Source organism: Hippocampus comes, unplaced genomic scaffold (genome assembly GCF_001891065.2).
Source record: "Hippocampus comes isolate QL1 unplaced genomic scaffold, H_comes_QL1_v1.1 scaffold674, whole genome shotgun sequence".
Taxonomy (NCBI): Eukaryota; Metazoa; Chordata; class Actinopteri; order Syngnathiformes; family Syngnathidae; genus Hippocampus; species Hippocampus comes.
The window spans coordinates 189783-201815 of NW_017805878.1; the positions used below are offsets into that span (position 1 = coordinate 189783).

The 12033-nt window shown below is 44.8% G+C and overlaps 2 protein-coding genes and 1 long non-coding RNA gene across 7 annotated transcripts in view; all 3 read left to right on the plus strand.

The window, feature by feature from the left end:
- LOC109527171 (heterogeneous nuclear ribonucleoprotein R) overlaps positions 1-3257 on the plus strand; it is a 9618-nt gene extending 6361 nt beyond the window's left edge. For 2 of the 4 annotated variants that reach the window (XM_019888920.1, XM_019888921.1), the window contains exon 13: positions 1-901. In XM_019888920.1, coding sequence (XP_019744479.1) covers positions 1-294 — 294 coding nt within the window. In that variant the 3' untranslated portion in view covers positions 295-901. Of the gene's footprint in view, positions 902-2599; positions 2663-3151 lie in introns of those variants that run through there. The other 2 variants (XM_019888922.1, XM_019888919.1) reach the window with 2 other exon arrangements.
- Positions 3258-3262: 5 nt separating this feature from the next.
- On the plus strand, positions 3263-6975 carry dnajc8 (DnaJ (Hsp40) homolog, subfamily C, member 8). Of its 2 annotated transcripts, XM_019888933.1 has the most exons (10): positions 3263-3324; positions 3405-3460; positions 5147-5248; positions 5339-5395; positions 5471-5537; positions 5688-5782; positions 6010-6081; positions 6172-6263; positions 6336-6411; positions 6488-6975. In XM_019888933.1, the coding sequence occupies exons 1-10, from the start codon at positions 3291-3293 to the stop codon at positions 6605-6607; spliced, it is 771 nt and encodes a 256-aa protein (XP_019744492.1). In that variant the 5' UTR covers positions 3263-3290; the 3' UTR covers positions 6608-6975. The 2 variants fall into 2 exon arrangements, with proteins under 2 accessions (XP_019744492.1, XP_019744493.1); XM_019888934.1 differs by lacking the exons at positions 3263-3324; positions 3405-3460 and adding an exon at positions 4608-4737.
- A 934-nt stretch (positions 6976-7909) lies between these two features.
- On the plus strand, positions 7910-8632 carry LOC109527178 (uncharacterized). Its single transcript, XR_002170482.1, has 3 exons — positions 7910-8084; positions 8266-8299; positions 8542-8632. It is a non-coding gene; the product is annotated as an uncharacterized LOC109527178 (long non-coding RNA).
- Positions 8633-12033: the final 3401 nt, after the last annotated feature.

Here is a 12033-nt window from a genome sequence, read left to right on the forward strand (position 1 = left end):
GGAGCGCCAAGGGGCAGCCGAGGAGGCCGGGGGACCCCGTTCCAGCCGCAGAGGGGCCGCGGCCCGCGCGGGGCCCGCGGCAACCGCGGGGGGAACGTCGGAGGCAAGCGGAAGGCGGATGTCTTTAACCAACCCGACTCCAAGCGCCGCCAGACCACCAACCAGCAGAACTGGGGGTCCCAGCCCATCGCCCAGCAGCCCTTGCCTCAAGGGGCCGACTATTCCGGTAACTATGGTTACAGTCATGACACCATGGAGTTTTCACAGGATTCTTATGGGCAGCAGTGGAAGTAAAGACACCACAAGATCTTGGCTAGGTGACAAGTGGCACCGACCCCAAAATTGATTGGCTAGATTTGTCGATTGACTTTTTATGACCCCTCCTTAATTACAAATCTGTCTGTCGTTCAAGAAAACAAGCCCACAGAATTGGCTTTGAATGCTTACAGGCACTTGGAAAAGCTGAAGAATGAACCTCAGTTGTGGTGAATATTACAAAAAGGAAAAAAAAAACACCCAAAAAAGCATTCAGTCATGTATATTGTTACTTTTTCTTCCTGAGGAACTAAAAACAACAAAAAAACCCCGCTAACTGAACATTACCCAAAGTGGACATTCATTGTAAGTAGTCTGAGAAGACATACGCAACAGAGACATTGCCTTGCAGGACTTTGGTGTCCGTGTCCCTTCCCCTCTCTTGTACTCCCTTTATTTGTGCTTCTCGTGGCAAAAATACACTTGGCACGTAAGTGGCGCGACACAGCTCGAAAAATTTTAATTGACTGAATTTATGGATGTGAATGTGACATGACACAGCGGAGTTGTTAGCCGCACAATCATGTGCTCCTCCGGACCGCGAAGGGGCGCGCGCGCGCGCGCGTGTGTGTGTGCATGTGTTCCCCAAAAAAAGGTGTGTGTGGGGTGGGGGGCTTCGTCCCAACGGTGAGGGTGCAACGCAAGGTTGTTTGCTGTGTCTGCCGCATACTCGCCTGGTGTATTTTCAGCATCATAGTTGCTTAGGGACTTGCTTGTATATACATGCTTTATGGTTAGAGCTCCAGAAATCATTTTTTTGTTTTTTACAAAGGTGGAGAAAAGAATCCACAAAGGAAGAAATCGACATTTTGTAAGTTGTCTGCATAGCATTTCTAGAGAGCATCAATGGTGATTTTTTTTTTCTTTGATTTTTTAAATTGATACCTTCATTTCCTGTTTTCTTTCAAATTGCCCAATAGAATTTGGTTTGGCCGACCTTAAGAGCCAATAGCGGTTTGTTCTCTGATGTTACTTGTATTTATAACTTCTACGTTTGTTCCGTTTCAATAAAACTCAGCTGAGAATCAATCAGTCAATTGTCAAATTCTCAAATTCAGTCTTTTTCCATTCAGCCACACGATTAAAGTTCGAGCTCAATTCTCACATTGGGATGAAGATCTAATTCTTTGGCCTCAAGGAGATTCAGAAGGCTGCAATTGGTAGGCGGCAACCGGAGCCTTGTGTTTGGATGCAATTATTCAAGAGGAATTTAACCCTTGACGACCGACCGCACTCACTCTTTCTGCTCATAATGCTCCTTGTCACGGCGGTACCGAACCATCCGAATCCTTTGTGTGCATGGATGTACAGTGGATGAGTTGTTGACCTCGGCGGCTTCCGTACGGCCTCGTGTATCCGCCGGTCAAATAGGGACAGTTGAAGGCCGAATCCACGGCAGCTGCAGGTATGGAATAATGACGATAACGCAGCATGGCCCTTGTTAAGATACCCTTTGCGGGGCACTCGGAAAAAGACCACGGCGCCGATTGCCATGTGGCACGACCGCGCCGCAATAAAAGGGGAAGAGCCGGCCCCAATATCGGAGTATCCTTTCGGCATACAAGACGGGCAGCCGCATCTCAATTTTCACTCGTTTCAATTGTTGACTTGGAAAAAGTGCAACGCCGGCGGAGTCGCGACACGCCCGATGAGATCGTGACTTCTTCGTTTGCGATTTCATGCTCACGGCCAAGGCCAAAGCCGCAATTCACCGTCTGAAAAAATCGGAAGAAGTGGCCTCCCGAAAAGTATTGTCCCTTTTATTCGGATCGCATGTTGAATTGGACCCCTGAAATCAAGTCGCATGTCGATGATAATTAGTGTTTGTTTTGTTTTTTTTAGATGCCCCTGCATATGAGAGGCAAAATATCACGCGGCTCCAATTTAATATGCTGCAATGGCCGTGCACTTTTTCCACCAATAAAGGTTGCTGCTGCAAAGCGATGAAAAGGGAAATGTCAACATCGGTCTCCTCGAGGTCAAATGTTTGAGTTTTTCCAGACTGTACATCTGTCCACATAACGGTACGGGACAAATGCGAGATTTGCACCAATTTATGCATGAGAACATCCATTGATTTGTGATCTCCTTTTGATTCAATCTTCAATTCCGCTCGATCGGCTCCCTTTGAAGACTCCAAGGATCTGACCGCTCAAAAGGGTTAAATTCTTGAAATTCACCGCTCCTCCAGAACCACTTGGCATTGTTTTCCTTTTGATTACCGTGGTGTCCACCATTTGTCTTTTTGTTTTACGTGTCTGTCCTCTTATTCCAACCCGCCCAGGTGGAGGAGCGTTGAGAGAGCGGCACCGCTAGAGTGAAGAACTCACCTGAACGGTACTCCAGGGTGAGCTCGCCTAGTCTCCCCTCCTGTACCTTATTGTGGTCACTCGTCATATGATGCTTTTTTTCCCCCCTCCCCTTTCCTCACTGCTGTCTTTCATTTTCCCGGGGTGGGAAGCTTCCTACTATGGTGATTGAATGAGCCACCTAAGTGTTGAAAATCAGTGCTAGTTGCTCTTTCCAACCAATGAAAAGCTTTCAAAAGTTTCAAAAGTATTCAGACATAATTGTCGTGATTAATTTAATTGAAAGTGCGTGTCCAGTTGATGGCAAGCTCCTGCGAATCGGAGGCTTCTTTGGAGTATGCTACGACACACTTAAATGGGGTGAGGTGCGTTTCGTGTCTCTTGCCGCTAGGGGAAGCTGTTTTGCCACTGCCTCCGTTCTTCCTTGACGAGATGCCGCTGCATTTACTCTGCGTCTTCACTTCCGGGTATGTCATGATCTGATGAGCCAAATGTCAACTAAATGAGCTGTTTTTGCGTTTGCTCAGTTTTCTCACTTGGGATTCTCGATGCCATTGGGCCTAAAATGGACTCCTGTCGAAACAATGGATTTGGAGCACAACTGCGGTTTTACTCTATAAGGCCACAAGGGGGCGCAAGTGGGCCGCGCAGGTAAGCTTGGAGCGGATGGAGCGCGAGTTAGCGCGTCTTGACGTCTTCGGTTAATATGGATTCAGTTGCCAGCCGATTATTTCATTAAGAAATGTTTGCCACATCTGAATTGTCGTCTTTTGTCACCAGGAGCAGAAGCTTCTCGATTCACACGGAGTTTTCACACACGAAGGGACCCTGTAGAAGTAGGTATCCCATTAAATACATTTTCATTTTTATTTTTTAAGTAGTCCACACAATTTTCCCCGTGTGTGTGTGTGTGTGTGTGTGTGTGTGTGTGTGTGTGTGTGTGTGTGTGTGTGTGTGTGTGTGTGTGTGTGTGTGTGTGTGTGTGTGTGTGTGTGTGTGTTTTTGGGCGGGCGTGCGCGCACCGACCACCGACCCGGTGATGGTCGACTGGGTCCATGTGTCGACTCACTTTTCACTCTCCTGGCTAGCTACTGGATGGGTTACTGGGGTCTGTCTGGCCCTGATTTGTGGCTCCTCACAAAAAAGAAAAAAAAGTCAGCGATATCTCATTTTTCATTGTTGTTAGCTGTCACTATTCAAAATAAACAGTCTGGTTTGACCTCATTATTGTTTTAGGCTGAATCTTACATTATTTTGGGTTTTAACATACTTTTAAAATCAACTACTATTCCAGATTAGCTGTTTTATAATTAAACTAGATCGTCTAGGTTCGGTGGGGCTCACATCATCATTTAGAGTAGACCTTCAAATAACTAATCTCTGAACATTGATTGCAAGTTCGTGTTACATTACTCAACTCAACTGTATTTATAGATGCACTTTAAAACATTACAGTCTGGCATGAAATTATTTGCAAACTGGGTTTTATGGATGTGAACGATTCACTCAGGCCCGATTAAAATTTCCCTTCCCGATTTTGATTAAATTTATTATTTTTCCAAAGTTAAATTTTATAACCAAAAGAAAATCTACTTTAATGTCTGCATTTTGTCTTTCGTACAAACAGAATATTTTTGTAACTTTTAAAAAATGCAAACGAAGTCATACTTTTGACTGCTTAGCTGCGTTTTTGTCTGATCCGTGTTTTGTTAGTCCCGTGACTAAACATGTAAATGAAGACATCCATCCATCCATTTTCCAATCCGCTTCTCCTCACACGTAATGGACCAGTTGTCGTATTAGCTACGAAGCGCACTCCGACAACGTCGTTGCGTTGCTGAACATGCCGCATTTGATTTGCGCCACCTCACCGCGAACACAACCAGTCCCACACAATAGAACGTGATCTAGGTGGCCATTAGCTCGAAGTAGCGTCTACTTGTTTGGAGCAGTCGTGGATATCACGTCGATGTGAGCGCCAGCTACGGGGCGTGGACGACGTGATCACGTGACGGGCTTGCGCCCAACGTCGATCGGAGCCAAGATGGCGGCTTGCGGCGGAGAGTCTTCTCAAGCGACGCCCGATGATTTATTTCAGAACTTTTACACCGAGGTATCGCCAAGTCGAATGGCTGGAGTTGAACCGGTCTATTCTCTTGATAACACCAAGCAAATGCAGTCGCTCCGGTTGCGGTAGCCCCGCGTGGCCTCCCGCATGCCTGAATCTCAGCTAGCGACAAGCTAAACATGGCTAACGGTGGGGTAGCCTTTCGTTGAAACATTCATCATCACTCATCGTATATAATAATAAATTGCGCACAATTTTGCGCTGGCCCATGCTTGGGTACAATCTGTAACACGATGACGCAGAGGAACCTTGTTTGATCGACGACTCCCCGTTCAGCGTTGATAGCAATCGTGGATATTTTGGGGCGAAACGCGATTGGTAGTTTGTATTGTGTCTGTCTAGTCAGGCTTGCGCTCACATGTAACGTAACTACATGTTTAAATGTGGGTTGCAGGTGAAGCAGATAGAGAAAAGAGACTCCGTGTTAACGTCCAAGCAGCAGATAGATCGACTGCTCAGGCCTGGCTCGTCCTACTTTAATCTAAACCCCTTCGAGGTAAATGTTCCACGAACTTTCATTTTCTCCTCGTTACATCCTTAACGGTTTGCGTATTTTCAATTCATAAATGTTAATTTGCCCGTTTAGGTGCTGCAAATCGATCCAGATGCAACAGATATTGACTTGAAGAAAAGATTCAGAGCGGTAAAAAGTTATTTGTTCATATTTAATGGTACTAGAATTGTGTCTCCCTAACTGAGATGCCATTTATCACTTCAGCTATCCATTCTGGTCCATCCAGACAAAAATCAGGATGATGCAGACAGAGCACAGCAAGCGTTTGAAGGTTTGCATGAACTTGAGCTTTTTTTTTGTTTTCCCTCCCCAAAAGCATTTCATGTCATTACTCCTAATGTACTTGATACAGCCCATCTCTGACAGTGTCAATTATTAAGAACTATATAGATTTAAATACTTGTGTGTCTTTCTTTTCTAGCTGTGGACAAGGCGTACAAACTCCTTCAGGATGCAGACCAGAAAAAGAGGGCTTTAGATGTGATCCAGGCAGGAAGGGAATATATAGAGCACATGGTGAGCGCTTGACCTAAACTATGTCAGGAAGGTTCATCGGCTCCTATTTTGGTATGTAGCACATACGTTTGCAAGGAGCCATGACTCATTCAGTTGGATGGATGGCATAGGAAAGGATATATTTCCGATGACTAAAATGTATTTACAAAAAGTAAATACATCGACAACAATAACAGCCGGATGTACTTAACCTTGTCTTGTGTGTTGTTATTGTTTGCCCACTGAAGGTAAAAGAGAAAAAGAAGCAGTTGAAGAAGGAAGGGAAATCTCAGATAGTAGAAGAGGATGACCCGGAAGTTGTAAGCGCCAACTGTCAAGCGTCCTGTGTTGAAATCAAGCCTCGGTTTCTATGTGGCGGTCCAGAAGTAATTTCTTCTTTCCTCCACCAGTTCAAGCAAGCGGTGTATAAGCAGACCATGAAACTGTTTGCGGAGCTCGCCATCAAGAGGAAGGAAAGAGAAGCGAAGGACATGCATGAAAGGTAAGTGCTTGAGCTGGTGTTGCGTGCTTGGGGGACAACAACTGAATATTCACAACCTGTTGTCTTCTGCAGGAAACGGGCACGAGAGGAAGAAATTGAAGCAGCAGAGAAAGCAAAGCGAGACAGGGAATGGCAGAAAAACTTTGAGGTAATGTCACTGTTTATTGGTTACCGACTTTTTTATTAAATAAACACTCTAACATTGGCGTCTAAACACTGCACAGGAAACAAGAGATGGCCGTGTGGACAGTTGGAGGACGTTCCAGGCAAAGGGCAAAAGCAAGGAGAAGAAGAACAGGTCCTTCCTCAAACCCCCCAAAGTAAAGATGGAGCAGAGAGAATGATGTACAAATGGGACTTGATTAACTTAAAAGCTGTTGTCCATACTGTGTAACCCTCCTTTATACACCCCTACCGTCTCCTTTTTTTTGTTTTCTCATTCACACTGTCTTGGATCATACCTGCTTCATGTAAGTAAATAGTGCATCATCCATATCTTAGAACTACAATCGTTGTTGACATGTTTTTTTAAAAAAGAAAAAATGTATATATATACAGAAACACAAAATAAAAGTTGGTCGTAAGAAGCCAATCTCCATTTTGTGGCCTCTGTATACATCCACTTTGGCAGCTACTTGACAAGGCTGCATTTGATGTCACTTTGCTGCAGTTATTTTGGCATTTGTGTTTCAATAAATGACAGTAAGCCAGATAAGTGGAGCGTTGAGTCCTCTTCTTTGACTCCTTGCTGTCAGGAAAGGGGTCCTTCAGTGGTTCACATGACACTGCACTGGTCGCCCCCCGCTGCCGTAGCAGCAGCAGCCGCAGATCCATTCACACCTCCCATCACACCATCCAGACTGAGACCCTGAAAAGCGCCAAAGAGGGAATCCTCCTTTTTGGCTGCAGGTTTTCTGGTTGTCGCTGTTTGCTGCATATAGAAGGAAAGATTGAGATGAAACATAAGTCACACAAAAAGTGAGGGGAAATTGTGGTAGATTCTTGGTAATTCATCTTTGACTGTTGGAAAGCCTGTTATTGGTTGCTTCGTTTACCTGCTGAGGCACCTAATAGCTGAATTACATATTTATTAGATTATTATTATTATTATTTTTTTAAACAGCCAACCTACCGAACCAGTCAATCGCAAAGGCAAAATTAGCTGTTGGGCATTGTCAGAGAAGATTGGGCTTTTTTTTCTTTTTTTGAATTTGGTGCGACCCACATCAGTCCTCCTGCTCTTCCCACAAATGCGTGTTCCATACAAACGTACAATTTAAAAAAGGTATAGCAATGAACAATGGCATAAGATTCGAATTGAGAATTGTTACAACAAATCACCCACTAACCACACCGTAAATGTACTTCTTTTTTTTATGCTGTATTTACAGTTTTCTTTTTTGTATTTTACGGTCGGTCGGCGTCATGGTCCCAAACTGAGCGCTAGGGGTGTCGGTGAGGAGGGGGGGTGGCTGTGTGCGGGTTTTTAATATTATTATTATTACTTTTCAGTGTTAGTGTTGTACACTGCACCCTATGCATATCATGAGTTTCACGCTCACCAAAAATATGTAAAAGACAAAAAAATAAAATACAGTAAATAAAACCAAAGAAGTAGTTGACCTTTAACCTACGGTGGCCCATGAGCTCAGGAGACACAGGAAGTTTTTAACGGTTAGCGGTCTTCAGCTAGCGAGCAGAGCCGTTGAGATATGGCTGTATTTTGTTTATTCTCTTTCCAAGTTGGTTTGAGCAGCATTTCACCGATGGCATTGTCGAAGAATTGAAATCTGGAGCGCCAAGAGGAGCATTTTTAAAAAGGTAAACGCGAGCTGCGGTAGTGCCATTTGTGCACTTGAACACGCCACACACAAGTGTCTGGTCTGCCCCTAAGATTTCTTTCTCACAACCTCAGTCTTGTATCGTGTTTATTTTAGGACTTGTCAGAATGATTTGGGGGGTATTTTTCGACTTAGGCCTCTGTGTATTATGTCATCAACAGGTTGCAACACAGAGACCGCGAGAGTCACAGAAAAGTAAGTATACTTTTTGGAAAACGTTCATTGATCAACCACATGTGAGTGTTGCTCTTTCAGATCCTGTTTAGGAAACAGCAAGTTGTGCCAAAGTACTGAAATACTCAAGTTATAAATATGCATTTCAATGTTCACCAGTAAGCTTGGAAATGCATTTTAAGTTAAGCCTAAAATATCTAGAACTTAGAACAAATATTGAAATTGCATTTTTGTGTTTAATAATACCCACGCACCCTTGGCAGGCAGTGATGGCTCCTGAAGTGAGTTTTCCTGACGCACCGCTCAGCGTTCTTCTTGGCCAGCACAGCCTGCTGTCGTTTCCTTTAGGACAAACAGCACTGTTAAAAAGGACAGCACGTGGCCAAGCGGATTATTCATGTGAGTAAAGTCCTCGTTAAGCCAAGACTGTCGGGCCAAATGTTTCAGATGAGTCACACATTTAAATAACCTAAAGCCGTGAGACATGGCAACTCTGAATGCTGGGTAACACATCACAGCAACAGCGCCAGCTCGAGACCATGAAATGTATTCTGCCCACGAGGGATTGAAACTGTTTTTGAAAATTGTTTTTCACCTCACTATTTCACGAAATGTTTTTATTTTTTATATGGCCCAAAAAAAAAAAACCCCAAAACGGACACAGACACGAGGTGGTTAAAATCTAAACAATATAATTTTGTCACCGTGATTCTCAAAGTGTGGTACGCGTACCACTCGTGGCACTTGGAGACCCTCTCGGGCACATATGGGCAAACAAATCGGAATTGAGCCGCAGTGTGAACGTAGACTTATACTGGCGTATATCGCAGCATGAGTGCCGTTTGCAGATGACAAACATTGTACCTCAATATTACAATTTTGACTTGAGTTGATTTTTGTAAAATAAATAAATAAATAAAAAAGTTGCTCTTAACATTGGTTTGCTGTTCAACCGTTTTGTACCGTCCTTGAATTGTAATTTTTATCTTATGTTGTTCATACCATCTTATTCCAGATGGTATGAATATTACAGAAAAAAAAACGTTCTCAGTGAGGGATGGATAAAATCTCATCCCTTGGTCGTGTATTTAAACCCCCACGTTGGCTCATTTTGAGCTCATGGCGAATGCCAAGTGTCAACAATCGGGCGGCTTTACCTCTCTCTCTTCACTTCAGCCTGGTACGCTCTGAGCCAGTGCGAGTCTGGACCTTTCTGGCCGCCGCAGGGCAGACTTCGCCGCCTGCTGATGCTCCTCCGGCGCGTGAAGCTGCTTCTGCGGCCTTTGGCCCCTTTCGGGGCGGGGCCGCCCTTTCCAGGCGCGCACGTGCTGGTGAATTGCTTGAGGGGGGCCCCCAGGGACAAAATAGCATCCATTTGCAAAAGTGTCTCCCGTTTCCAAATCGGCGTTGCCACTAATTCACCTGCAAATAAATGGAAAAGAGGAAAATTGTTCCACGAGAATGTCCTGCAGACTTCCTCAAGAGAACCCACGACAAGCGCTGCGGCGAATGAACCCAACCTGGTCCATCGATCGATTCGCTTGCAGTCATCCAATGTGCGCGTGTTTGGCTACTCTGTGTGGGTCTATTTTAAAGTATTTGACCAGCGCCCTCTGTCAATGGTTCTTTAAGTGGATTAGCAGAAGACGCAATTCCTGCTCATCCAATGAAACCAAGAATAGTCTAGCACCTGCTTGTGTGCTGCGGAAACGACAACAGTCTCAAGGCATTGGCCTAGAAAAACAAACAAACAAAATTATTTATATATATATATATATATAAATCCTCGTCTCACCCCTCGGGTGGTGTCCGTCCCTCATTCAGCTTGGGTCCTCTACCAGAGGCCAGGAATCGAAGGTCCTCTTCCATTCCTATATAGCTTGGCCTTTTGTCTATTTTTTTTTTTGTGTGCGTGTCAAAATAAAATAGACGTTCAGCACACTCAATTTGATTCAACACAGTGGCTCCCAAAAATTCGAGATCTACTTTTGAAACAACACCCAGCAAACATCTGCATTTTGGGCCGTGGGCCAACTGTCCCGCCTTCATTCGAATGACCGAAGGAAAAACGGGGGCAGTGGGTGACATCACTTAGAAGTGGCACAGAATGAGTCGATGAGCAGATGGGGAAGCTTACTTGGAAGGCTCACACCTGCCCAAGCAGATCTCCCCCGGGGTTGTTGTAAAGTACAACGTCCGGTGCTGACTCGGTGAGCGATATGTCAGTGGGGCACAAAAAGAGAGAGAGATACAACAAAGACGTGGTTTGATTCACTTAGTCGGTAACGCAAAGATGTCACAAGTGCAGCAAAATAATTTTGAGGTCGTGACTGTGCAACGAAAACATGGGAGGTTAGGAAAGTACCCCAACCCCCCCCCCCCCACTTTTGCGTTTATGTCAAGACAACAGCAGAGACTTATTACTACTATTTGAAAAATAAAGTCATACTAAAAATAAGAAGGTTGAACTACTTTTTTTTTTTTTTTAAATAGATTCAAAGGTCGTCGGTGCGGCAAAACCAACAAAATGCTTGCCCAAGCCACCCACTCCACTTAAGACTTACTTTAGCGCTCAAGTTTCAACCGTAAAACCCTAGCTGGCACGCAACCGGCGTCTCGCACTGCCATCTGGATTTTGGCCTGTTCCGTGCCGCTCAATGTAGTTTTTTTTTTTTTGCATGTACAATATTTGTTCCGTAAAATTCATGGCGGTGAGCACGGGGACTTCCCTTTACTGACAAACTAGGACTAAAACGAGTCCTCACACAAAATCCCAACAGCAGTCTAACTTTGGAAAGGAGGACTTTCACTTTAATTCGACAGCATCATACATATATCCACCATGATAGGCTTTCATTTCTTACAAAAAGAAAAAAAACCCACAAAAACAATCCACGTATATACGGGAGGGGAGAACAATGACCTATTTTAATCCCTCCCCCCAAAAATAAATATCAAAACAGTTGTGTGCAGCTCATCTGGACAGCGCACGGGACGTGTGCTTCTTCTCTTCAGCGGGCAAACTTCGGGTTTGATGATATCGCGCCGGCGGAAAGGCAATGTCTTCTTTGTTTGTTTTTAAAAGGAAGGGGCAATTCCACGGCTTAGGCAAACTACGTGTCACAGCGTAGGACAATTCTATGACCGTGCCATACCCGTCCGGCACGCACATCGCCGCCTGTAGACCGACAAAGAAACAGAGTCACGCCCAAACAAAAAGATCAAGCCGCGATGGTGAAAACGTGACCTTCTCCTCGTGCTCGGCGGCGTCAACGACCGGTAAGACTCCTGTGAATGTGGAGTGTGTCTTAGTGGCGACTAATAACGGCCTTTTCATGGCCAAGATGATCGAGTTAGGCTTTAAAAAAAAAAAACAAACAAACAAAAGCACATATTTTACCAACACTTGCATCATTCTAGAGATTCTGCGACAGGAAAAACCACCGTTGAGGCCGGTAACACCGGATTCAAGATAGTTCTTGTGGATGACTTGGGACAGCATGCTTGCTTGCTCGGTTGTTTTTTTCCTTATCGCCCTCCACAAGAGGAAGACAAGACGTTTCTTCTCCCCAAAATGATTCCACGTGGGGCCGATTTCCTGGAGAAAGTCTCGGATCTTCCAGAAAACAACCATGATCGGACGGAAGGAGGGCGATGGCAGGAGGAAGACGCGAGACGCATGGCGGGCCGCTTCTGTTGGTGCTCGGACAAGATTCCTGATGGAGGAGACCGACCGGGTCTTGCGGAGATCTCCG

Bases quoted from the DNA above. Each gene is read 5' to 3' on its own strand.
- dnajc8 (XM_019888933.1), top strand. From the start codon at position 3,291: ATGGAGCGCGAGTTAGCGCGTCTTGACGTCTTCG. The intron at 3,325-3,404 runs GTTAATATGGAT...TTTTGTCACCAG, and splicing joins AGCGCGTCTTGACGTCTTCG to GAGCAGAAGCTTCTCGATTC. The intron at 3,461-5,146 runs GTAGGTATCCCA...TGTGGGTTGCAG, and splicing joins CACGAAGGGACCCTGTAGAA to GTGAAGCAGATAGAGAAAAG.